The sequence below is a fragment of the Uranotaenia lowii genome, chromosome 3 (assembly GCF_029784155.1).
Source record: "Uranotaenia lowii strain MFRU-FL chromosome 3, ASM2978415v1, whole genome shotgun sequence".
In the NCBI taxonomy this organism is placed as follows: Eukaryota; Metazoa; Arthropoda; class Insecta; order Diptera; family Culicidae; genus Uranotaenia; species Uranotaenia lowii.
In genome coordinates, this window is record NC_073693.1 from 355092222 (window position 1) to 355119983 (window position 27762).

Genomic DNA, 27762 nt, shown 5'->3' on the forward strand with positions numbered 1-27762 from the left:
TTTCGAGTGAGTGAGTGAGTGACAGTGAGTGGTTTTTCGAATAAGATTATGTATCAGTAAGTATCTCACTTACTTTTGATACACCACTAAGCATTTCTACTCAGATCTCGTAGCACTCTCCCGAGACACGCATATGGTGTGTTTCTCTCTGTCAATTTGATGATGCAAAATCACCAGAGATATCGTTACGATCGCTCTGTCGATTTGATTTACCTCTCTGCCGTTTCATGTTTACAAGGAGGTAGTAAGCTTGAGTGATCGACTTTGATGCAAATCAGCTCTCGCTTTTGAATCTTTTTTACATTGATCTCGCATTGTCATTCTGTTGACTCTCAAGGGAACTACAGGCAGCAGCATTAGGGTTTGAATCTTTTCAACTGAAAAAGTACACGATATTCTTGTCTAAATTTCACACTGGAACAATTTCCAAACTGTGAAAATTATTCATATTATCAAAATGGGCAAATTTGTCAAAATTCTCAGGGACAAATTTGGAAAATTGTCAAAATTTACGAACTGTCAACACCGTAAAGATAATCAAAAATTTAAAATTGTCAAAATTGTCAAAACTTTCAACATTGTCAAAATTTTCAAACCGCCAAAATTTCAAAATTGTCCTATTTTTAAACTGTCAAAAAATGCTCAAATGCTCAAAAACTTGAGCCATTTTCACGTATCGTGACGATTTTTACAGTTTAAGTAAATTTGTGGTTTGCCTAAACTTCATATGCATAAACAACTAGAGTGTAAAAACGGTTACTGAAAGAGTGAACTCAAAATCTTCATAAAACAGAGCAACAAACAACCAATCTAACCAAGCTAATAAACAAGCAAAATCGGACAAAAAACAACAGAAAACATTTATGTGTAGGAATGTATAGAAACAAAACAAAAGAAGGTTTTAAACATATTTCGATGCACATAGAACAGCAACCACTAAAACATTTCGATTTGAAATCGATAACAAAAGTCGATGATCACTTTTTTTTTGTTTTCTTCTTGCGTTCAATCTTTTGTTGAACTGTTAAGAAACTAATAAAGGAATTGTTTGGATTTGTTTATTTTAAATAAAATCAAAGTTAACTTCGATTGATTCGTTTCATAGAAAGCTAACATTTGCGATGTGAATGAATGAATAACAATAGGTCAGAAATATTTGAGAAGAAAAACTATGAACCACATTAGATAACAGAGAAAAAATACAGTTTCCCGAAAATTTTAGTCTAGTTCTCTAATCCCTCAAATTGAACACTCACCAAAAAATACACGCATACTAAGATGCAGTTTTCACGTAGTCCCCACAATAATGAAAAGAGAGAAAAAAAACACCCCAACCAAAGTTGGCGCAGAGTTTATCCCTATCGAAAAGCAAGTCAGCAAACAAAGTCAGTGAACACATTCGAAAAACAGCAAAAAAAATCGCAGAAAAACACTTAAAACAACCGAGAAAGTAAATTACACGAACAATGGAAAAAAAATTATTATACATTATAATGAATGAATTTTTGATAATCTAATTATATGTATTTTTGAATTGTATTTTATCGTGGAGTAAAAAATAAATATGTACCTATGATTAAAGAGTAAACAAAACAGAAAAATAAAACCAGAAAAATCTACTACAACAAACGGTGGAGCAGTGTGGTTTTATTTGTGAGAAGAAATCCCCTAAATTCAACTTTAAAATAAAAAATCTGAAAACAAATTAAACAATATTGATGACAAATTTACCAAAAATATTGATCTGATTCTGTCATTTTGCGATTTGACATTTTTGTCGATGTTGCCATTTTTGTAATTTCTTACTTTTATGTCATTTTTGTCATTTTAGTCATTTTTGTCATTTTTGTCATTTTTGTCATTTTTGTCATTTTTGTCATTTTTGTCATTTTTGTCTTTTTTGTCATTTTTGTCATTTTTGTCATTTTTGTCATTTTTGTCATTTTTGTCATTTTTGTCATTTTTGTCATTTTTGTCATTTTTGTCATTTTTGTCATTTTGTCATTTTTGTCATTTTTGTCATTTTGTCATTTTTGTCATTTTTGTCATTTTTGTCATTTTGTCATTTTGTCATTTTTGTCATTTTTGTCATTTTTGTCATTTTGTCATTTTTGTCATTTTTGTCATTTTTGTCATTTTTGTCATTTTGTCATTTTTGTCATTTTTGTCATTTTTGTCATTTTTGTCATTTTTGTCATTTTTGTCATTTTTGTCATTTTTGTCATTTTTGTCATTTTTGTCATTTTGTCATTTTTGTCATTTTGTCATTTTTGTCATTTTTGTCATTTTTGTCATTTTTGTCATTTTGTCATTTTTGTCATTTTTGTCATTTTTGTCATTTTTGTCATTTTTGTCATTTTTGTCATTTTTGTCATTTTTGTCATTTTTGTCATTTTTGTCATTTTGTCATTTTTGTCATTTTGTAATTTTTGTCATATTTGTCATTTTTGTCATTTTTGTCATTTTTGTCATTTTTGTCATTTTGTCATTTTTGTCATTTTTGTCATTTTTGTCATTTTGTCATTTTTGTCATTTTTGTCATTTTTGTCATTTTTGTCATTTTTGTCATTTTTGTCATTTTTGTCATTTTTGTCATTTTTGTCATTTTTGTCATTTTTGTCATTTTTGTCATTTTTGTCATTTTTGTCATTTTTGTCATTTTTGTCATTTTTGTCATTTTTGTCATTTTTGTCATTTTTGTCATTTTTGTCATTTTTGTCATTTTTGTCATTTTTGTCATTTTTGTCATTTTTGTCATTTTTGTCATTTTTGTCATTTTTGTCATTTTTGTCATTTTTGTCATTTTTGTCATTTTTGTCATTTTTGTCATTTTTGTCATTTTTGTGATTTTTGTCATTTTTGTCATTTTTGTCATTTTTGTCATTTTTGTCATTTTTGTCATTTTTGTCATTTTTGTCATTTTTGTCATTTTTGTCATTTTTGTCATTTTTGTCATTTTTGTCATTTTTGTCATTTTTGTCATTTTTGTCATTTTTGTCATTTTTGTAATTTTTGTCATTTTTGTCATTTTTGTCATTTTTGTCATTTTTGTCATTTTTGTCATTTTTGTCATTTTTGTCATTTCTGTCATTTTGTCATTTTTGTCATTTTTTTCAATTTTGTCATTTTATCATATTTGTCATTTTTGTCATTTATTTTACAAAATATCGAAATGAACCAATTTTTCATAATGGTAAAAATTGTCAATTGGCAAAATGGCAAATTTTGTCCAAATTGTCAAAATTGTAGAAATTATCAACGTGTAAAAATTTGTCAAAATTTTAAAAATTGACAATTGGTCAAATTGACAAGTTAAATAAAAAAATGACAAAAAAGACAAAAATGACAAAAATGACAAAAAAGACAATAATGACAAAATGATTTTGAAAGTCTTTTAAATATCGATCAATTTTAAAATTTGATCACTTTTGACTGTCTTGACCATTTCGACTGTTAAGTAAGTCTGAAGATCTCATTTTAGGTAGACGATAAGGCAGTTATTATTTCAGAAATTCAGATTGTTTGAAAATCAGAAAGTCTTAAATTATATTGACATTTAATACATTTAAGACATTTAAGAAGGAATGAAAATTCTTGAATCATTTAGTTAGTGAGAAATTGCATAAATATTGTGTATTCCTTTTGTTAGGCACAGTCGGCGGTGGAATTTTCACACACTGCAAAAAATATAATTATTCAACAATTGAATAAAGTTGCATCATTTTTATGCAAATATCAAATTGCATAACCAGCCTTCAGTTGATCTGTTTCCTATTCAAGTGTGTTCCTTGAACTAGGAGCAACTTTCGCTGGTCGAGTAGCAATTTCGGAATGAATCATCCGATATCCCTCCAACGATTTGAAGTTTCCTCTTCATGGCGAAGGGGATTGGTTTGAAATTATTCTCACTTCCGTCTGACGTAGTTTCGAGACTGACTGAATCGATTCCGCAATTTTCGGTAGGTATTCTCGTTTAACAATAATAAACATTCCTCTCGTAGAACGTTCAACTGGCGCAAGGTGGGAAATTTCTATGATGCAGGATAGATTTGAAATCTGACACAATTCCGGTAGCGACTATAGATGAACAATTTAAACATATTTCGTAACATACAGATGTTTTATTGTTTGCTTATCGTAACACGTGACACAAATTTCAACCGCCAGAAAACTCGCCAGATCTACAAATAAAATCGATATCGGATTATCTTAAAATGATAAACTAAATGTATTCCTCACAATTCCCACTCGGGGCGGCCGATATTCGCCATTCAAATTAGGGCAAACAATACCGATAAATAGTAGAGCTTCGAGCCGCTTCGACCGAGGTGCATCCAAATAGTAAAAACACAATTGTAATTTCACCGGGAGCTGCATAACTTATTATTGTACGGCCGACCGACCGGATCCAGGGGCACAATTATGTAAACATAAATAACTTATTAGCATAACAAAATATATGGCCGCAGGGAGGTCGCTTTTGTTGAAACAATCGAAATAATCCGCCAATGATGATGATGATGATGATGATGAAGCTGGAAGCTGTAACGTGCTACATCTGACCGGAGTCTCCATATAGATTAAAACTATTTCGGTGGCGTTCTATTTAAGCTCGTTCTCGACCGGGTGGGAAGAATTATTTGCCTGGTCGTATGTTTATCGAAACAAACTGGCGTCATTTTTGGTGGAACGCGTCACATTTTTCCAACCACGCCGCAACGACGATCGTAAATTTTGTTACAATTTTGGTCGATTTTCCACCTCAATTGTTCCGTTTCGGTGAGTAGCTGTAAGCTATGGATTAAGCATGCAAAATATGGATTGACTATGCATTTTAGGTATGAGAGCATAAATCTTCCGAGTAATAAAAGAATTTTCAATTTTTCAAACAGTTTCAAGATTTTTCCCAATCTACCATTGATAGGATAAAGTGTAGGTTTTTATTTTTACAACATAACCCAGCGATGCACTGTCAACTCACTTAATTTCGACGTCCCTGTTAGAGAAACGGAAAAAACTCGCTGTACTGCATTCTATGTATGTCAAATTTGACATGGGGTTCATATTAAATGTCAAATTGTAAAAATTGTCAAAATTGTCAAAATTGTCAAAATTGTCAAAATTGTCAAAATTGTCAAAATTGTCAAAATTGTCAAAATTGTCAAAATTGTCAAAATTGTCAAAATTGTCAAAATTGTCAAAATTGTCAAAATTGTCAAAATTGTCAAAATTGTCAAAATTGTCAAAATTGTCAAAATTGTCAAAATTGTCAAAATTGTCAAAATTGTCAAAATTGTCAAAATTGTCAAAATTGTCAAAATTGTCAAAATTGTCAAAATTGTCAAAATTGTCAAAATTGTCAAAATTGTCAAAATTGTCAAAATTGTCAAAATTGTCAAAATTGTCAAAATTGTCAAAATTGTCAAAATTGTCAAAATTGTCAAAATTGTCAAAATTGTCAAAATTGTCAAAATTTTCAAAATTGTCAAAATTGTCAAAATTGTCAAAATTGTCAAAATTGTCAAAATTGTCAAAATTGTCAAAATTGTCAAAATTGTCAAAATTGTCAAAATTGTCAAAATTGTCAAAATTTTCAAAATTGTCAAAATTGTCAAAATTGTCAAAATTGTCAAAATTGTCAAAATTGTCAAAATTGTCAAAATTGTCAAAATTGTCAAAATTGTCAAAATTGTCAAAATTGTCAAAATTGTCAAAATTGTCAAAATTGTCAAAATTGTCAAAATTGTCAAAATTGTCAAAATTGTCAAAATTGTCAAAATTGTCAAAATTGTCAAAATTGTCAAAATTGTCAAAATTGTCAAAATTGTCAAAATTGTCAAAATTGTCAAAATTGTCAAAATTGTCAAAATTGTCAAAATTGCCAAATTGGCAAAATTGGCAAAATTAGCAAAATTGTCAAAATTGACAATTTTGACAATTTTGACAATTTTGACAATTTTGAAAATTTTGAAAATTTTGACAATTTTGACAATTTTGACAATTTTGACAATTTTGACAATTTTGACAATTTTGACAATTTTGACAATTTTGACAATTTTGACAATTTTGACAATTTTGACAATTTTGACAATTTTGACAATTTTGACAATTTTGACAATTTTGACAATTTTGACAATTTTGACAATTTTGACAATTTTGACAATTTTGACAATTTTGACAATTTTGACAATTTTGACAATTTTGACAATTTTGACAATTTTGACAATTTTGACAATTTTGACAATTTTGACAACTTTGACAATTTTGACAATTTTGACAATTTTGACAATTTTGACAATTTTGACAATTTTGACAATTTTGACAATTTTGACAATTTTGACAATTTTGACAATTTTGACAATTTTGACAATTTTGACAATTTTGACAATTTTGACAATTTTGACAATTTTGACAATTTTGACAATTTTGACAATTTTGACAATTTTCACAATTTTGACAATTTTGACAATTTTGACAATTTTGACAATTTTGACAATTTTGACAATTTTGACAATTTTGACAACTTTGACAATTTTGACAATTTTGACAATTTTGATAATTTTGACAATTTTGACAATTTTGACAATTTTGACAATTTTGACAATTTTGACAATTTTGACAATTTTGACAATTTTGACAATTTTGACAATTTTGACAATTTTGACAATTTGGACAATTTTGACAATTTTGACAATTTTGACAATTTTGACAATTTTGACAATTTTGACAATTTTGACAATTTTGACAATTTTGACAATTTTGACAATTTTGTCAATTTTGTCAATTTTGTCAATTTTGTCAATTTTGTCAATTTTGACAATTTTGACAATTTTGACAATTTTGACAATTTTGACAATTTTGACAATTTTGACAATTTTGACAATTTTGACAATTTTGACAATTTTGACAATTTTGACAATTTTGACAATTTTGACAATTTTGACAATTTTGACAATTTTGACAATTTTGACAATTTTGACAATTTTGACAATTTTGACAATTTTGACAATTTTGACAATTTTGACAATTTTGACAATTTTGACAATTTTGACAATTTTGACAATTTTGACAATTTTGACAATTTTGACAATTTTGACAATTTTGACAATTTTGACAATTTTGACAATTTTGACAATTTTGACAATTTTGACAATTTTGACAATTTTGACAATTTTGACAATTTTGACAATTTTGACAATTTTGACAATTTTGACAATTTTGACAATTTTGACAATTTTGACAATTTTGACAATTTTGACAATTTTGACAATTTTGACAATTTTGACAATTTTGACAATTTTGACAATTTTGACAATTTTGACAATTTTGACAATTTTGACAATTTTGACAATTTTGACAATTTTGACAATTTTGACAATTTTGACAATTTTGACAATTTTGACAATTTTGACAATTTTGACAATTTTGACAATTTTGACAATTTTGACAATTTTGACAATTTTGACAATTCTGACAATTTTGACAATTTTGACAATTTTGACAATTTTGACAATTTTGACAATTTTGACAATTTTGACAATTTTGACAAATTTGACAATTTTGACAATTTTGACAATTTTGACAATTTTGACAATTTTGACAATTTTGACAATTTTGACAATTTTGACAGTTTTGACAATTTTGACAATTTTGACAATTTTGACAATTTTGACAATTTTGACAATTTTGACAATTTTGACAATTTTGACAATTTTGACAATTTTGACAATTTTGACAATTTTGACAATTTTGACAATTTTGACAATTTTGACAATTTTGACAATTTTGCTAATTTTGCCGATTTTGCCAATTTGGCAATTTTGACAATTTTTATAATTTTGACAATTTTGACAATTTTGACAATTTTGACAATTTTGACAATTTTGACAATTTTGACAATTTTGACAATTTTGACAATTTTGACAATTTTGACAATTTTGACAATTTTGACAATTTTGACAATTTTGACAATTTTGACAATTTTGACAATTTTGACAATTTTGACAATTTTGACAATTTTGACAATTTTGACAATTTTGACAATTTTGACAATTTTGACAATTTTGACAATTTTGACAATTTTGACAATTTTGACAATTTTGACAATTTTGACAATTTTGACAATTTTGACAATTTTGACAATTTTGACAATTTTGACAATTTTGACAATTTTGACAATTTTGACAATTTTGACAATTTTGACAATTTTGACAATTTTCACAATTTTCACAATTTTCACAATTTTGACAATTTTGACAATTTTGACAATTTTGACAATTTTGACAATTTTGACAATTTTGACAATTTTGACAATTTTGACAATTTTGACAATTTTGACAATTTTGACAATTTTGACAATTCTGACAATTTTGACAATTTTGACAATTTTGACAATTTTGACAATTTTGACAATTTTGACAATTTTGACAATTTTGACAATTTTGACAATTTTGACAATTTTGACAATTTTGACAATTTTGACAATTTTGACAATTTTGACAATTTTGACAATTTTGACAATTTTGACAAATTTGACAATTTTGACAATTTTGACAATTTTGACAATTTTGACAATTTTGACAATTTTGACAATTTTGACAATTTTGACAATTTTGACAATTTTGACAATTTTGACAATTTTGACAATTTTGACAATTTTGACAATTTTGACAATTTTGACAATTTTGACAATTTTGACAATTTTGACAATTTTGACAATTTTGACAATTTTGACAATTTTGACAATTTTGACAATTTTGACAATATTGACAATTTTGACAATTTTGACAATTTTGACAATTTTGACAATTTTGCTTATTTTGCCAATTTTGACAATTTGGCAATTTCGACAATTTTTACAATTTTGACAATTTTGATAATTTTGGCAATTTTGTCAATTTTGGCAATTTTGTCAATTTTGACAATTTTGACAATTTTGACAATTTTGACAATTTTGACAATTTTGACAATTTTGACAATTTTGACAATTTTGACAATTTTGACAATTTTGATAATTTTGATAATTTTGACAATTTTGACAATTTTGACAATTTTGACAATTTTGACAATTTTGACAATTTTGACAATTTTGACAATTTTGACAATTTTGACAATTTTGACAATTTTGACAATTTTGACAATTTTGACAATTTTGACAATTTTGACAATTTTGACAATTTTGACAATTTTGACAATTTTGACAATTTTGACAATTTTGACAATTTTGACAATTTTGACAATTTTGACAATTTTGACAATTTTGACAATTTTGACAATTTTGACAATTTTGACAATTTTGACAATTTTGACAATTTTGACAATTTTGACAATTTTGACAATTTTGACAATTTTGACAATTTTGACAATTTTGACAATTTTGACAATTTTGACAATTTTGACAATTTTGACAATTTTGACAATTTTGACAATTTTGACAATTTTGACAATTTTGACAATTTTGACAATTTTGACAATTTTGACAATTTTGACAATTTTGACAATTTTGACAATTTTGACAATTTTGACAATTTTGACAATTTTGACAATTTTGACAATTTTGACAATTTTGACAATTTTGACAATTTTGACAATTTTGACAATTTTGACAATTTTGACAATTTTGAAAATTTTGACAATTTTGATAATTTTGACAATTTTGACAATTTTGACAATTTGGACAATTTTGACAATTTTGCCAATTTTGCCAATTTTGAAAATTTTTACAATTTTGACAGTTTTGACAATTTAAACAATTTTGACAATTTTGACAATTTTAACAATTTTGACAAGTTTGACAAGTTTGTCAATTTTGACAATTTTGACAATTTTGACAATTTTGACAATTTTGACAATTTTGACAATTTTGACAATTTTGACAATTTTGACAATTTTGACAATTTTGACAATTTTGACAATTTTGACAATTTTGACAATTTTGACAATTTGGACAATTTTGACAATTTTGACAATTTTGACAATTTTGACAATTTTGACAATTTTGACAATTTTGACAATTTTGACAATTTTGACAATTTTGACAATTTTGACAATTTTGACAATTTTGACAATTTTGACAATTTTGACAATTTTGACAATTTTGACAATTTTGAAAATTTTGACAATTTTGAAAATTTTGACAATATTGACAATTTTGACAATTTTGACAATTTTGACAATTTTGACAATTTTGACAATTTTGACAATTTTGATTATTTTGACAATTTTGACAATTTTGACAATTTGGACAATTTTGACAATTTTGCCAATTTTGCCAATTTTGACAATTTTTACAATTTTGACAGTTTTGACAATTTTGACAATTTTGACAATTTTGACAATTTTGACAATTTTAACAATTTTGACAAGTTTGACAAGTTTGTCAATTTTGACAATTTTGACAATTTTGACAATTTTGACAATTTTGACAATTTTGACAATTTTGACAATTTTGACAATTTTGACAATTTTGACAATTTTGACAATTTTGACAATTTTGACAATTTTGACAATTTTGACAATTTTGACAATTTTGACAATTTTGACAATTTTGACAATTTTGACAATTTTGACAATTTTGACAATTTTGACAATTTTGACAATTTTGACAATTATGACAATTTTGACAATTTTGTCAATTTTGACAATTTTGACAATTTTGACAATTTTGACAATTTTGATAATTTTGACAATTTTGACAATTTTGACAATTTTGACAATTTGGACAATTTTGACAATTTTGACAATTTTGACAATTTTGACAATTTTGACAATTTTGACAATTTTGACAATTTTGACAATTTTGACAATTTTGACAATTTTGACAATTTTGACAATTTTGACAATTTTGACAATTTTGACAATTTTGACAATTTTGACAATTTTGACAATTTTGACAATTTTGACAATTTTGACAATTTTGACAATTTTGACAATTTTGACAATTTTGACAATTTTGACAATTTTGACAATTTTGACAATTTTGACAATTTTGACAATTTTGACAATTTTGACAATTTTGACAATTTTGACAATTTTGACAATTTTGACAATTTTGACAATTTTGACAATTCTGACAATATTGACAATTTTGACAATTTTGACAATTTTGACAATTTTGACAATTTTGACAATTTTGACAATTTTGACAATTTTGACAATTTTGACAATTTTGACAGTTTTGACAATTTTTACAATTTTGACAATTTTGACAATTTTGACAATTTTGACAATTTTGACAGTTTTGACAATTTTTACAATTTTGACAATTTTGACAATTTTGACAATTTTGACAATTTTGACAATTTTGACAATTTTGACAATTTTGACAATTTTGACAATTTTGACAATTTTGACAATTTTGACAATTTTGACAATTTTGACAATTTTGACAATTTTGACAATTTTGACAATTTTGACAATTTTGACAATTTTGACAATTTTGACAATTTTGTCAATTTTGCCAATTTTGGCAATTTTGACAATTTTTACATTTTTGACAGTTTTGCAATTTTAACAATTTTGAAAAATTTGACAATTTTGACAATTTTGACAATTTTGACAATTTTGTAAATTTTGACAATTTTGTCAATTTTGAAAATTTTCAAAATTTTGACAGTTTTGGGAGTTTTGACAATTTTGACAGTTTTGAGAATTTTTACTATTTTGACAATTTTGACAATTTTTACAATTTTGACAATTTTGTCAATTATGACAATTTTGACAATTTTAACAATTTTGCCAATTTTGACCATTTTTACAATTTTGACAATTTTGACAATTTTGACAATTTTGACAATTTTGACAGTTTTGACAATTTTTACAATTTTGACAATTTTAGACCATTTTGACAATTTTGACAATTTTAAAATCTGTATCTTTAAAATTCAAATCCCAGTCAATCTACTCGGTTCGAAGAACGTTCCAAGTTGCTTCACATTCATTTGCCTACAAGATCACGTCCAGTTAACTTACACGCGCCTGGTAGTTCAAATTACTCATCCATCAATCAGCGGGCACGATCGACAACAACAATAACAAAGGTAAAGGTAATGAAATCACAACGGATGAGAAAGAACACGCCGCCCGGTTAGTAGTAATTATTTTCCTTCCAGCAGCGGCATTCTTTTTTGCTGACCAGTGTGGTTGATTTCATGAGCAAAGAAATTCGATCGACAGATTAAAACTGTCAACGTGCAAAAATGCATGATGACAATAATAGTAGCCATCCGTGGAAGGGAAAAAGTACCAACTCGTGGGTTTTTTTCCCGCAGAATTGAGCTTATTTTTTAGTAATTTCGACCTAGGAATATTTTTCAAATGTTCAAATTCTTTAAAAAAAGTTTTGATGAATTTCTGAAAACACTTTTAAATCTCAAATGTCATTTTCTAGAAAGTATAAGATCAACAAACAAATTCTGCGCCTACCTTGTCAGAGGTCCCGGTCCTTCGCTCACAGCCTTCAGCGACATCCTCAGCTGCCGGTGGAATGTTCCGATGATGGATTCTCGGCGGCGTCCATCGCCACCAGCGGAAGTGGTGGTTTGCGCAATGGGTTTGCCCGTTTCCGGATCAATCGTAACCAGCACTTCCCGACCCGGCTTTCCATCGTCTTCTAACATTGTGTTAGTATTGTCCTCTTTCCCTGAATTTGGTTGCACTGTTTTGACCAAAATTGGATTTGGGACGGATTGGCTGCCCAACAGTTTGGTCCAGGCCATATCGGTTCCGCCATCGGCCCCGACCAGCGGGGCTCCTTCCGGGCGAGATTCGTCAAATAGTTTGGTCATTTTTTGTTTTGTTTTTGCAATCGATGCTTATCGCGCCATGCAATGGTAATTTCTGGAAAAAAGAAAGAATGAAGAACTTACGTGAGAGTTTGTTGGCATTTTTCCAACATCAATTCAAAACAAAGTAAGAAAGTAAACATTGCGCCTCGATAGAACTAATCAGCCTTCTAATTATTCATATCGATTCTGATTCTGAATATTCAACCGAACCGTTTCCTAGGATAAAAATCATTAGCATAAACCTGTAACCAGGCTCAATGAACTTCGAAACCCGACAACATTTACACTTCATGCACTTGTCAACGCGGGCATAAGCATGTAAATAAATGTCTAGTAAGTAATTCAAACTTGTTTTCCCGTATACGTACATATACATATTGCCGGCGACATTATCGGAAGTATTCTGATGTATTGAGGGTTGTAGCAACTAACGATTATGGCTGCAGCTAACCGTTTGTCGTCGTCGTTGCACTTACATAACCTCCTAAGGTCACATGAAATCGCCAAACGGTAACCTTAACCGTGATTTGTACAAGTATCGCCTGAATCGCCACTAAATAAATAGCTTCGCCGCGATCCGTTTCACGATCGAAGCCCGACAGTTGATCTGAGCTTAGAGCAGAAAATGATCGCGTGAGGAACCATAACAGGAACTGTCAGCTGGGGATAGGACCGCGCAGATTTTGCGGTTACTGGAAGTGTAAATATCAACGGCAGCCAGCTGTCGATAGCCTGAAGGTTTATGGTTCAATGGCTTCGGTATCGTGATGCTGATCGAAGTTGGCTTTCGCACGCCAGGGCTTCACTATTTTGACACATCGGTTGACAGTTGGGTTTGAAGTTAATTTGCATTCGTTTTCGAAAAGGTTGCAAATTGGAAGTGACGTTTGTGGTTTTGTTTGACAGTCCTCGGTCAGCTTTGAAGTTTGTAAAGACGGTAAAATCTACATTTTTTTTCTAACAGTTAATTTTCCTCATAGAGCTGTCCGGATATCCCTACGAAAAATTTCGCTAATCCGGATAAACGTTCAACCATCAATGAGCGAACTCCAGTTTAATATCAGCTGGACTGTACCTGTACAAGCAATAAGTCGACAGATTATCTCACCATAAGTAACTCCCTACTTTTTTCTGGTCCAACTGATATGGAAGGATATCACACCCACCGAGTAAGCTAATTAACTACAACTAGTTAATGGCCATTTTAGGGTTAGTATCCGTCCTTTTTTGCCACCATTTTCAATGGATACCCGATTTGCAACCAATCAAACAAGGGAGTCAGCCCTGAAAAATTGCAATTACATCAATTCGAATCAGTATAAAAAATACCTACTAGTTACAGTCGTAAAATGGATTTCGGTTAGCAGTCAGTAGTGCTAAATGCCGCCACTTTTATTATCTTTCAGTCAGCAGTGCAGTGCAGTGGTGCAATTAGTGATGCACTGCGGAACGCAAATGACATCTGGCTGGCCAATAAGTAATGTGCATGGATCGGTCGTTCATCTGAAAAGTTACACTGATTGTAAAGTGATTATTTTTTATGGTGTGGTCACGCTCTAGTTAGCCGTTACCATAAATTCGAGGATGAATTTGGCTAAGGTTTGTTTACAAGCTTAACTTGTATTGCGATTGACACAATAATTTAATGGAGACCTTACGGTGAATTCTTTTTTTTCTATTAATTTTCTGTGTGCTGCCTCACGAATCATCGATGGTTTTGATCACATTTGATTTAAAACTGCACAAAAGTTTTTGAAAACACCAAAAAATACCATGCTTAGATACTCCAAGTGAACAAGTTATAGACACTGACAACAGTGAAGTCCTTATCAGTGAGTAGAACTTTCTTTAGTTGGAGTCGTTAAGACATGTAGAAACTGATAATTTTCTACATTCTACACCTCTTGGAAGTGTAGAACGAGAAACAAAAATTGTTTTCACCTGTGCTTGTGCTCAGTTTATTTTTATTTTTTTCATGATGGGCTTCGTGTGCCTGATGTGCCTATTGGTTTTACCCTATGATACTACATCAAGGAGTAGGCTGTACTCTTTTTCCACCCTTTTTTATTTTCCCTTCTCAAGTCCCTCTTGCTGTACAAATGATCGTAGCTGAGTATGTGAGACCTTTTAAGCCTCACCATACGTATGAGTCCATTTTTGGATTATACCTTGCCCTAAGATCGCGGTGTTTTTTATTAGAGGTACAAGGCACAAGACCTTCCTTTAGCTCGTTAAGTTAGGTTGACTTTTCCTTTCTCTCCTTTCATCCTCTCTCCTGATCCCTGTCAGATCGTACATGATCTGCGAAATTTCGTCGTTTATAATTCACCATGAAAGTTCGTCGCGACACATTTCATTCATGGAGTTCCTCTTCAGCCTCGATCGAGTTCGGTTGTTTTTTTTTTATACTCGAGTCTAAAGGCTATAGTCATAGTTTTGGTGCGGTGAAGAACAACTTGTGGCCTTGAGCCCTTCTCCCGGTTGTCATCCAGATAGGGCGATTCCTATTTGGATGGACCGAAATAACCCGTACGGTCGTTTACACTACTTGTTCCTTCGAGGAACGGGTGATAAAGGTCTTCCTGAGAACCCTTTCGTGATTGGGAAGTCAATCGAAAGACATGCCGGTAAGGCTGAAAGTGGATATTACTATACCAAAAGTCGTTTTGAAAGTGCGAAGTGAAGAACAGGTTAAAAACTTGAACAGCTTACGAATCTGATCGATGGGACACCAATCGAAATTGGGAAACACCCTCGTTTGAAGTTTAGAAAGTTTGTGGTTCAATGTCATGAGGTTGGAGATATGACGAACGATGAGCTTCTTGTAGAACTAGCACCACAAAAGATAACCAAAGTTCAACAGATAACAAAAAAACACCGAATGGAATCGTTGGAACACCAACGTTTATTTTGACAATCAACACCACTATCGTGCCTGAATTTATCGATTTTGGTTTGCTTCGGTTAAGAACCCGGATATATTATCCGTTGCCCATGCTCTGCCGAAAATGCCTACAATATGGTCATCCCAAGGCCAAATGTACGAGTCTAATAGCGTGTATAAAATGTTCCGGACAGCACGAGAGCACTACGTGTCAAAATGATTCGTTTGGCTTAAACTGCAAAGAAAACCACAGCCCTATTGACCGTACCTGTATTATCTGGAAAACCGAAGTATCTTTACTCAAACTCGCCACAGATCAAAATATCTCCCTATCAGAAGCAAGGAAAAAAATCGCATCCACCACCAACCAACCAAGCACTAGCTACGCAAATATTGCTAAAATGCAACAACAAAAGCCAGACAACAAACCACACCCGAAGGCATACAACATCAACCCGAAAGAAGTCCAACAACAGCAGCAACAACCCAACTTGAATTCAAAACGAAGCCACCAGAAGCCGACTTTATCAGCACCAGCTGAACAAACCAGTGTAAAGGTGCGAACGGATTCTCCACCGAAGAAAAGGTCTGATCCAAAACACACTAACTGCTCTTCCTCCGATCCAGAAATGGATGTTAATAGTGATCAGAGCAATATTAGAAAACCCCCCATCTTCACTTATGTGAAGCAGTGTAAATCAGCCACTGTCTCTTATGATAGGAAGCCCAAACCTAACCCTTTCCCGTTCCCCATTCCAAATAAACCCAAATTTAGATTTAAAAAACTATATGTTGATCATCGGCAAACAAAAACTTTGTACAAAGTGAAATGCCTTATTAATTAAGTGTTAAATTAAAAAAAAAAAAGATTCACAACATTCTCAGCATTCAATGTTAGCAGTTTCCTACGCCTTCGCATGAACCTGGGGCAGACAAAAATTGCATGGTCTGCCGATTCCTCCATATCTACGTATTTCGGGAAATATGGCTAGCTGATGAGCTTAAACCGATGAAGGTATTGCCCAAAGCACCCAGGGCCCGAAACAACTGAGTCAGGTAAAAGTTGATCTCTCCATACTTTCGATTTATCGAATCTGAAAGCCGCGGGATCGTCTCTGTTCGATGTGTCCCATTGCTCCTGCCACTTGAGTATTGACGGTGCTCGTTGGGCTTTACGCACTCCTCTAACAGCTCTAGCTTCGTAACACTCTTTATCCTCTGCCAGAGTGATGTCGATGGGGATCATGCCCGCGACGACAAAAACTGCATCTGTTGAGATGGTCCTGTATGCAGAGCAAACTCGCATGGCTATCAACCGAAGTGTATCTACTCCGTAATTTTGATCTGTTGCGCAGAGCTCCAGGCCTCTCCACCATATCATAGTTTCGATGGTGCACCGCTCGCAAGGAGACGTCTCTTGCTACTCTTTGGACCATAACAGTTCGGCATAATCCACGCCAATTAGTCAATGACTTTTGACGCACTGTCACAACGGTATTTGACACGCGCATCAAAACTTAAGCTATCGTCGAAACTTCAAGGTATTTCAGCTACTGCTTTGAAGATGGGGTGTGTCCTCCACCAGTAATCTCCATTTGCGACACAACTATTTTGTTGGTCACGGGTAGTACCTTCTTCGATTTTATGGTGGGCTGTCTGAAGCTTGACTGGTTCCATCCAGGTGCCAACCCTATCTACAGACATCGTTGCAAGGTATTCTACCTCCTCGACTGTTTCGCCGATGATCATGAGCACGATATCGTCTGCCAATCCGACTGCGTACCTGCTGTTAGTTCCAGCGTTAACACCTCAGAGGGTGTTAGAAACACGCATCCCGTGAAACGCTTTGGCAACAAAAATCAAGAATCCGAAAGAAGTATTTGCATTTTCACTACGTTTTTATTCTTTTCTTTTCGAAAAAAAATTCTCCTGAGCTTAAATAATTGAAAATGGAACATTATTTAATGGTTTGAAGTGTTTCCAAGAGTGTTTCAATGATTGAAGAGAGAATTATCTGTTAATTTTTGAAAAATTTCGGAAAAATGCGTCAGTAGTCAATGGATTGACTAAGTCCTCATAAACCTTACTTTACTTACTTACTTTTTAGCTTTAAGCACTTTAAGGTCGTTTTCTGAAGACTATAAAAATCAAAAGTCAAATTTTTAGGAAGCATCTGATACATAGCAGACATTTGGACGATTTCAAAATGGTTAGGTTTATAAAAATCTGTTTGGTAGTTTCGATTGTATCAAAACAAATAATCCAAGTCTAAGTCTAACCGTCTAATTGTCCTTTTTTTCTATGCTATTCTGGTTACTCTATTTCAAAATCTCAAACTTGTAGAGCTCCTCATTGTAGGAAAAGTCAGAAAGTTTAATGTATCTAGTTTTAACCGTTTCTGAGATATCGCTTCGAGAAAGTACAGTTCGGATCATATAAACCCTAACCTAAGGTTGCCAGAATTTTTTCAACACGTATCCGGGCCGGACAAATTCGGGCTATTATTTTTAAACCTGGAAAAATCCGAACATTTGGTTTCAAAACCGTCGACAAAAAATCCGGGAAATATCCAGGCAAATTTGGGCAAACCCAGGATTGACTCAACAAAAATCAAGATAAAAAACTTGAAAAAAAAAATTTCGTAAAAACTCTTCAGCAGATTTTAAACCACATTTTAGGCTTCCAAAAAACCTTTCATGAATATTTTATAATACTTGCTAGGACGCATAAATAAAGCTTTTTCTTATAAAGCTTATAAAAGCAAAGTACGGTACTCAATATCGTTGTTGGTTTTTCAATAAGTCGTAAAGTATTGAAGCTAACAATATTACGAATATCGGTTTTGGGTAAATGGCTCGATATTACCAGTTCTAGTCCTGGGATCGTCCTGTAATGTCGGCAGCTGGGAAAACAAGACGAAATCGTTCCGACCACAGGAGAAAAGATAAAGTGCATTAAATATGGATTTGTTCAATATAGTCGGTAACTCGTGAGACTAACATTTACTTAAGATTGGGCAAGGCAAAGATTAGATTGGAAGATAGTTGTTGGGATCTGGTATAGGACCAAGTTTATGAACAAGGAAAACTTTCACAATTTTAAGGCAATCAGAAAATCTTCCATTTGAGGATTCTTGTAAAAATATCTACAAATTATTTCATAAGAAGTGCGCTTGATGAAATGTGTAGGAAGTCCATCATCAACCGCTCTTTTATTTGGGTTGATGTTTTTTAGAGATATATAGAATAACTTCAAGTGAAATTTGTAATTGTCGAATCCGCCGGTAATTTCATCTTCATAAAGCACACTCCTTCAGATACCAAGCATCTGTACTTTCCAATAGAAGCGAAACAACTGGCTCTTCTTTGCACACTCTGAAATTTCATGCACGCTTTCTGTGTACACGATAAATTTGCAAACCTCATTAGATGTTATATTATTAACTGTTTGAACATAAATGTGATTTCTTTGATCGCTAAATTTTTCTATCATTTCATATTTCCTTTTTTTCTCTTTTATTTCATCTATCCTTAAACTTTTTAAAACCGCTTCAAAACCGTAATCCTACCTCATGATTGATGAATAATCAAATCGAACCACCTGAATAATCAGCAACAATATATGCAACCTTTGCAACGACATAAAATGATTATTTTTATCTTCTCACTTTCAACAAGATTGCAATCCGGTTTAAAGTAGAAATATTGAAATGTATCAATCTATGTTCAAAGAAAAAGTTTTCCAAATTCAAAATTTTCTAGGTTTTAGGAACTTCTATTATGGAATTTCGAATTATTTTCAAAATTCCGTTAAGTATTTTCAATTTAAAAAATATTCATTCTCGAATCTTTATTAAAATTCACAGGTTAACCCGCTCGAGACCGACTGCACACCGTGTGTGCAATAGAATTTTTATGCTTTTGTCAGAACAATCATTCATTGTGAGTTTACTAATGATCGGAAAAATAATATTCTTATACCAATGGAATCCGAAAAGTTCAGGCAAAATGTATTGGAAATTGGTTTTGAAGAAAATCAAACGACATAAAATTTATGTTAGAGTAAAGTACTATGAGTTCGAATGTCACGAAAACACCTCCGTCTCGAATGGGTTAACATTCCACCCCTTGTTTAGTTCCATCCATGTATTTGCAATAAATACACTCATTCCATTACTTTGATTAAAACAGCATTCACCATAATTCAGCTGAATCATCATATTAATCGCTTGACAGCGATTGAAATATTTAATTGGTTTAAATCCACCTAAAAGCGATTCAACGCCGTTCTTTTTTAACGTATCTTAAATCAAAGCATCTTTTAAGAAAGCTCTTTTTCAAAAGTTTCCAAATCAATTTCCATTCCCCACTCAAGAATGATCGAATTCTTAGCAATTATCCGGAGATATGTATGTGACAAAAGCCTTGTCACCGTTTGATGAGCCAAAGGAATGCAGCAAGCAACAAACTGCTGTGCTGCCCAGCTGTTGCTGTTGTTGTTGTTGGGCCATTTAGTAAGAATTACACCTCCTCCCGATAGGTGAAAAAACTACCCCAACCGTATAAATTAATGAATAAATAAATAAAAGAACCGACGACAAATGTCGCTGGCACAATTATAAAACACCTCCAAACAATTAAGCAATTTACAGGCCACACTACTGTGCCACAACACACTGGTTAGGTCAGGGGAATGACTAGATCGATCTGGGATTTAGATTTTACGATTCGATCAGAGTGTGGTTCAAGTATGCTTTGTTCAAGCAAAAAACCTTATTTAAACGTAAAAAAAAACAATCAAAATAGGTTTAGAGAATAGTGCAACGAACCACGTAAATTACATTTTGTAAGAACAATTTCGCTGTTAATAAAATTTTTAAGTTTTTTTTTGTGATTTGACATAATATTTTTTTATTTTATCATATCGTGTTTTTGGATTAAACACTGGAACTTTCAAGTTAGACAATTCGTTTGCACACTTAACATGTAAGTCGTTTGATTTTTGTACAATGTATTCAGATAATTAAAATAAATTTACAAACTAATTCTATCCAGATAACTAAACATATCTAAAGTAAACTTAAGGTGCTTAAGACTATATTTTATCAATACTCATTAATAAAATCATCATCACGCATATTGTACCGCTTCAGCTCCTTAACGATATCGGCCAACAGCACGGACATAACCTCAACGGGGCACCGTTTGGAAACGAAGCCGCCGGACATTTTCTTAACCGGCTTTCCGCTCTCGATGGCCGGCAGCAGATCCTCCAGCTGCCTCAGTACGAAATGTTTCGGAATCCTAGCGTTCTCGTTCAGCACCGGAAACAGTTTGATGAAGTTTGGGAAATCCAGGATTTTGAACCGATCCCCGCAACGCCTTACTATGCCCTTGCTCATAAAAATTCCAGCGTATTGGAGCTCGTAGTAATCAAGGAACCAGGCAAGGCCTTCCTGTTGGAGGTAGCTAAGCAACTTCCGGAGAGCCTGAAAGAACTGGACCATCTGAGATGGAGGTGCTCTTTTGCCAAGGGCAAAAACGACGTATTCCTCGAGTAGCGAAAGGAAGCTTTGGACCTGTCCTTTCAAAGCAGGATCTCGAGTGTTGGCGTAGATGATGGCTCGGTCCTGTTGAAGCCAGTAGTCGGAGAACGATTGAAGCAGGTTTTTGTATTCTATAGAACACGTTTGCCGGAATGATTTGACGTATAGCAGATAGTTTATTTGTTTCACGAAAATCGGTCCTCGAAGTGAGGTTATGTTTTTGAACCGTACTGTGAGCTGAACTAAGGTATGGGTCAGGACTCGGAGTGCATCCAAAATGTCCGGCTGGTAGACGTCCGATATCAAGTAGTATTCGTAGATTTCTATCCAATGTTCTGAGCTTGGCAATTGAACATTGTCTGTCTTCTGGCGAGATCGTTCAAACAAAACATCGTCTAAAATACAGAACCAAACCAAGAATTCTTCCGGTATTTCGGTGTTGTTGACTTGAGTTTTGAGTTTCTTGTTTGCCAGTTCAGCCAAAGACTTCAATTTGCTCGGACAGTTGAGAGTTGTTAAAAAGCGAAACTTATGTTCAAGCGGTTTTCTTGCACTACGCAGCATCGGTTGAAAATGGTTGATCAATTTGACTAACGACGTCAGCATTTGGCAAGGGCATTTGCCAGTCAATTCCCACTTCGTTCTGCTCCATTTTACTGACGCTTCATTTCCCAGCTCGCAGTTCCTTTCGTTCATCCCTTTCATTAGATAGAAATACACTATGTTCGTACAAGGTACAGCCTCCAATACACTATCCGGTCGATGAGATTTCATATCTCTAAAAAATCGCTCCATAATGTCCGGTAGCGCTGTGTGGATCAGCGAAGCCTTCGGAAGATGCAACAGGTCTGAAAACATTTGGAAATCTCTAGGTGTTACCAACAGTCGTAAAGGAGCCGCCAATTGTTTAAACGAAAACTTGATCGTTGGTGGACACTTCTCGAGCATCAGAGATTTGTGCTTATCCAGACCCTTCGTTACGGCATCTTCCAACATCTTCCTCACAGATCGATCACGCAAATCGTCGAAGATTTTAGACCGTGGTCTAAACCAATCGGTGAATAAATTTTCCGTCTCACAAACGTTTAAAATGGATACCTTCAACTGGGCATCGAGGAATTTATTTTCAACAATTGCTTTTGAACTCCCATCTGTCAAGTTTAACACTTTCCACAGCTGGTACAAATTTTCTGCATGCGCAACACTAAGCGTAGTTCCATTGATCATTTTCTGCAAAATAGCACTAAGTTCTTGTCTTTCATTCAGCTTCTGGTGCCAAAGCACTTGTTCTATCTTTAAATGATCCAACAGAAATCCTTTAGCCTGCTGGAAGTCCGTAGCTGCGTCGAGTTGATCTATCCGAGCCACTGATACTCTAGCCACATAGAAATCTGCCCACGTTAGCAGACAGGCTTCGCTATGTAGTTTCAGTTCAACATCTCCATCACGAAGTCGCGCCGAGTAAGGTAGCAAATCACTACGCAGCTTGATGTACTCTTTCCCATCTGCAGAAACGAGCTGCCCAGCTTCCAGCAGTGATGTCGAAGCAATCTGCTGTGACTCCGGATGAACGGACGATTCAGAAATCTCACCCTGAATACGGCCATCCCGGAAGCTGGCCATAATGCTTTCAAACATCCGAAGGAAAGCGTTTAACTTGCCCAAATAGCAGAGCTGATGAAGGTACGATACGACAGCCTGCACTCGGTTGAATAGGTTGCACATGTGCTCCTGAACTATCTGCAGCACCAAGCGGGCCAACTGTTTCTGCGAATCGTCCTGTCCGTTTCGATCCATGGCACTAGATAATTTTGAACTTTTTATAAACTTTACGAAATTGTAAAACGAATTCACAACGGAATCTTTAGAAATTTCACGACACTCAAACAAACACTTGGTGTTAATCTATGTGGCTCCTAACATATGTACCGAGCCTAGTTCTTATGCTAGGTAAAAGTTAAGCAATTTTAAAAGCACCTGTCTGAAGAATCAGGTAATTACAGCTATTTTTTTTTTCAATCTTTCCTGATAGCCAGAACTGATGCGGTACGAATTAAATTCACCTGTACTTTCCTTCGACAGTTAACAGACTGTAGAAGTATCGTAGAGGTATATTTCAGGAAAATAACGCTTCATTTTTGTGATTTCTGTAATTTTTGTAATTTTTGTAATTCTTGTCATTTTTGTCATTTTTATTATTTTTGTAATTTAAGTAATTTTTGTAATTTTTTCCATTTTTGTCATTTTTGTCATTTTTGTCATTTTTGTCATTTTTGTCAGTTTTGTCATTTTTGTCATTTTTGTCATTTTTGTCATTTTTGTCATTTTTGTCATTTTTGTCATTTTTGTCATTTTTGTCATTTCTGTCATTTTTGTCATTTTTGTCATTTTTGTCATTTTTGTCATTTTTGTCATTTCTGTCATTTTTGTCATTTTTGTCATTTTTGTCATTTTTGTCATTTTTGTCATTTTTGTCATTTTTGTCATTTTTGTCATTTTTGTCATTTTTGTCATTTTTGTCATTTTTGTCATTTTTGTCATTTTTGTCATTTTTGTCATTTTTGTCATTTTTGTCATTTTTGTCATTTTTGTCATTTTTGTCATTTTTGTCATTTTTGTCATTTTTGTCATTTTTGTCAATTTTGTCATTTTTGTCATTTTTGTCATTTTTGTCATTTTTGTCATTTTTGTCATTTTTGTCATTTTTGTCATTTTTGTCATTTTTGTCATTTTTGTCATTTTTGTCATTTTTGTCATTTTTGTCATTTTTGTCATTTTTGTCATTTTTGTCATTTTTGTCATTTTTGTCATTTTTGTCATTTTTGTCATTTTTGTCATTTTTGTCATTTTTGTCATTTTTGTCATTTTTGTCATTTTTGTCATTTTTGTCATTTTTGTCATTTTTGTCATTTTTGTCATTTTTGTCATTTTTGTCATTTTTGTCATTTTTGTCATTTTTGTCATTTTTGTCATTTTTGTCATTTTTGTCATTTTTGTCATTTTTGTCATTTTTGTCATTTTTGTCATTTTTGTCATTTTTGTCATTTTTGTCATTTTTGTCATTTTTGTCATTTTTGTCATTTTTGTCATTTTTGTCATTTTTGTCATTTTTGTCATTTTTGTCATTTTTGTCATTTTTGTCATTTTTGTCATTTTTGTCATTTTTGTCATTTTTGTCATTTTTGTCATTTTTGTCATTTTTGTCATTTTTGTCATTTTTGTCATTTTTGTCATTTTTGTCATTTTTGTCATTTTTGTCATTTTTGTCATTTTTGTCATTTTTGTCATTTTTGTCATTTTTGTCATTTTTGTCATTTTTGTCATTTTTGTCATTTTTGTCATTTTTGTCATTTTTGTCATTTTTGTCATTTTTGTCATTTTTGTCATTTTTGTCATTTTTGTCATTTTTGTCATTTTTGTCATTTTTGTCATTTTTGTCATTTTTGTCATTTTTGTCATTTTTGTCATTTTTGTCATTTTTGTCATTTTTGTCATTTTTGTCATTTTTGTCATTTTTGTCATTTTTGTCATTTTTGTCATTTTTGTCATTTTTGTCATTTTTGTCATTTTTGTCATTTTTGTCATTTTTGTCATTTTTGTCATTTTTGTCATTTTTGTCATTTTTGTCATTTTTGTCATTTTTGTCATTTTTGTCATTTTTGTCATTTTTGTCATTTTTGTCATTTTTGTCATTTTTGTCATTTTTGTCATTTTTGTCATTTTTGTTATTTTTGTGATTTTGTAATTTTTGTAACTTTTGTAACTTTTGTAATTTTTGTCATTTTGTCATTTTGTCATTTTTGTCATTTTTTGCCAATTTTGGCATTTGACAAGAAACAATTTAAACAAATGTGAAGTGTCCAATCAATTTAAATGTTGGTCATCTAACATCATTCATGAAACGACTAAGGCTTTTCTCATCTACAATCCCACGTAATATCATTGAGACAGGCAAGGAAACCAGATCATAAATCTCACCTACACTGCCAAATAACATGACAGCACAGCAATGCCACAGATGATCTTTCGACCAACAAATTAAGAATAATCTTATCGCATTAGGCTTAGATATGATACAAAGCTGCTACTCATCATATCAAGAGCCTACTTAAGAAGTTTTCTAATCTCAGTTTACAGCTTCCATTTTACAATGTTTTTTTTTAATTTACTACCTTCACACATCCTTATTGTTACTTTACGATGTTTTATAAACCGTTGTTTGAGAATTTGCGGACCGCTTTTTATGGAACACACTGCCAGCCACATGTGTCAACATGTATGTAATTAGGATCAACTAACTGATCGTGCACAAAAGCGTGTCAGCTAAATAGATTATTGCCTGCTGACCTGGCTAGAGGAAAAAGAAAGATCCAACCTCATCTTGTCGCCAGCCTCGAAAAAAAAAATCTCCGGACACCGGCCCAGACCCCGACGAACGATGGCAGATTTTTAGTTTTCGTTTGTTTGTTCTGTTTATGGAGGAGTATGAGGAAATTAAATTTAAACCAAACCGGCGACGAATCTCGTTATCATCTGCCTTGACCGGTGGACTAACTAATCCAGGCAGCCGAGCTGAGAATTGGCCGATATGGGATGTGACTTGAGTCGTCTTGCGTCATTCATGCCTTGGATCTAATTTATCTTTGTCTTGCGGGGCAAATAACTGGTTCGGGATTAACGGTGCATCATAAAGATATAGAGAACAATTATTGCACATATGTACGTGATCATTGGCTGCTGTTATAATTGAGGAGCGCAAGTCGGTCGACACACTGACGAGTTTGACAGTTCGGGAAAAGTGGAAAAATGTTCGTGATATATGGTTTTTTGAAAAAAAAATCACCTCTAGGATCCGTTTCCAAACTAGTAATTTTGGCACTCTTAATAGGTGATACGATAGTAAGTTATACCAACTAAATTCGTCATGCAGAAAAGAACCTCCAGATCATGGGTTATTTTTCGTCGACTTCATTTGAGTCAATTGCTTACAACTATGAATAGTAGAGTCCTTAATTTAGTGTTGCTTAGTCTTAGCTCTGGAGATCTTAGGAACATGTCAGTAAATTTTTTAAGATGTACCTACAGCCTAATTAGATAACTAAATCACCCTTCGACACTGGCGAATTATGAACACTCATGAAACCAATTTAGGGACACGATGGCAAGCTCTGCTCAACAAAATGCTTCAGTGTTTCTAGACATAAAGGGAGCTTTTAATGCAGTCTCAATAGAGGTTTTGTCAGACAAATTGCACTCCCGAAGTCTGCCTCCTCTATTGAATAACATCTTATACAGCTTGCTTAGCGAGAAATATCTGAACTTTGCTCACGGAGATATTGCAATAAGAAGGAACTCTTACATGGGCCTCCCGCAGGGTTTATGTTTGAGTCCCCTTTTGTACAACTTTTACGTAAGTGACATCGACAGTTGTGTTTCTGAAGCAGCGGTGTGTAAACTCGCCTCGGATAGAATCATTCGGCTGATTTTTTCCGAGTTTAATTTGTTGTGTACAGATTTTTTTTTTTTTTTTCTGAGCAGGGAAAAGCCCGCGGGAGTTGAACTACTTTCAAGTTCATGCTCCCGTAGGCATAAAACCTCCTCTTCATTCTTTATTTTTTTTTTTTACATAAGTTTTTTTCCAAGCACTGGGATTACAAAGGTATTTCATTAATTCATTAATTTGTGCACTCATTCACAATATTTAAAAGTTCATCATGATTTTTGGGAGTTGTAATGTTGGCGTTGGTGTATTTATTGACGGTTTTGATATCGACGATAGGGCGGTTGGTGGTGGCGGTTGGTGGTGGCGGTTGGTGATGGCGGTTTGTGGCGGCGGTTGGCGGTGGTCGGTGGCCGGTGCTGGTGGTGGTTGGCGGAAATGAGAAAAATTAGATGTTGCAGCATATTAGAATGTAGGTTTAAATTCGTTTAAGCGTGGGGGTGGAATTTTGTGCACTGGTGGGTGGGTGAATCGTGGTGGAGGGGTAAAAGGATGAAGAGGATGTATGGGGCGGATTGCACTCCCAGTGAGAATAATCTCTTTGAAGGGAGTACAAGTCAGCTGTCATATCTTGGAATCGTTGATCGGCTCAAAGCTGACCGTTACGATGCTTCAATTCAAGAAGGTTTCCAATTTCGCTCTCAGATGTTTTTTCAATAATTTTTTGAACTTTTCGTTCGTTTTCACCAATTTTATATGTGGGGGAAGTACGTTGTAACGAGTTATACCGTAATAATGAAACGCATTTTTGGCTAACTCTGTCGTTGGACGTTTCGTTCTAAGAGTAGTTTGGTTTCTCAGTCGATACCTATGGTTTGGTCGACTATAAGATTGGTTGTGGTGGGCTTGAGGATTATTCAGATGGTTGTGGATTATTGTAAGTGCTTGATGTTCTCTCATAGCCTTGATTGGTAAGATCGAGATATCGGCTTCATTATACAACTGAAGCGAGGGATACAGCCTTGGACGCTTGTAAACCGCTTTTAGGCAGCGATTTTGGGCACGTTGTAGTTTTTTCAGATTGACCTCCGATGTCGCCCCCCATATA

At 32.8% G+C, this 27762-nt stretch overlaps 1 protein-coding gene across 7 annotated transcripts in view; it reads right to left on the bottom strand.

The window, feature by feature from the left end:
- The window catches only part of LOC129758333 (G protein-activated inward rectifier potassium channel 3-like), a 425862-nt gene that overhangs the window by 389204 nt on the left and 8896 nt on the right, over positions 1-27762 (bottom strand). For all 7 annotated transcript variants that reach the window (XM_055755828.1, XM_055755827.1, XM_055755822.1 and 4 more), the window contains one exon: positions 12424-12837. In XM_055755828.1, the coding sequence (XP_055611803.1) occupies positions 12424-12785 (362 nt within the window). In that variant the 5' untranslated portion in view covers positions 12786-12837. The remainder of the gene's footprint in view (positions 1-12423; positions 12838-27762) is intronic.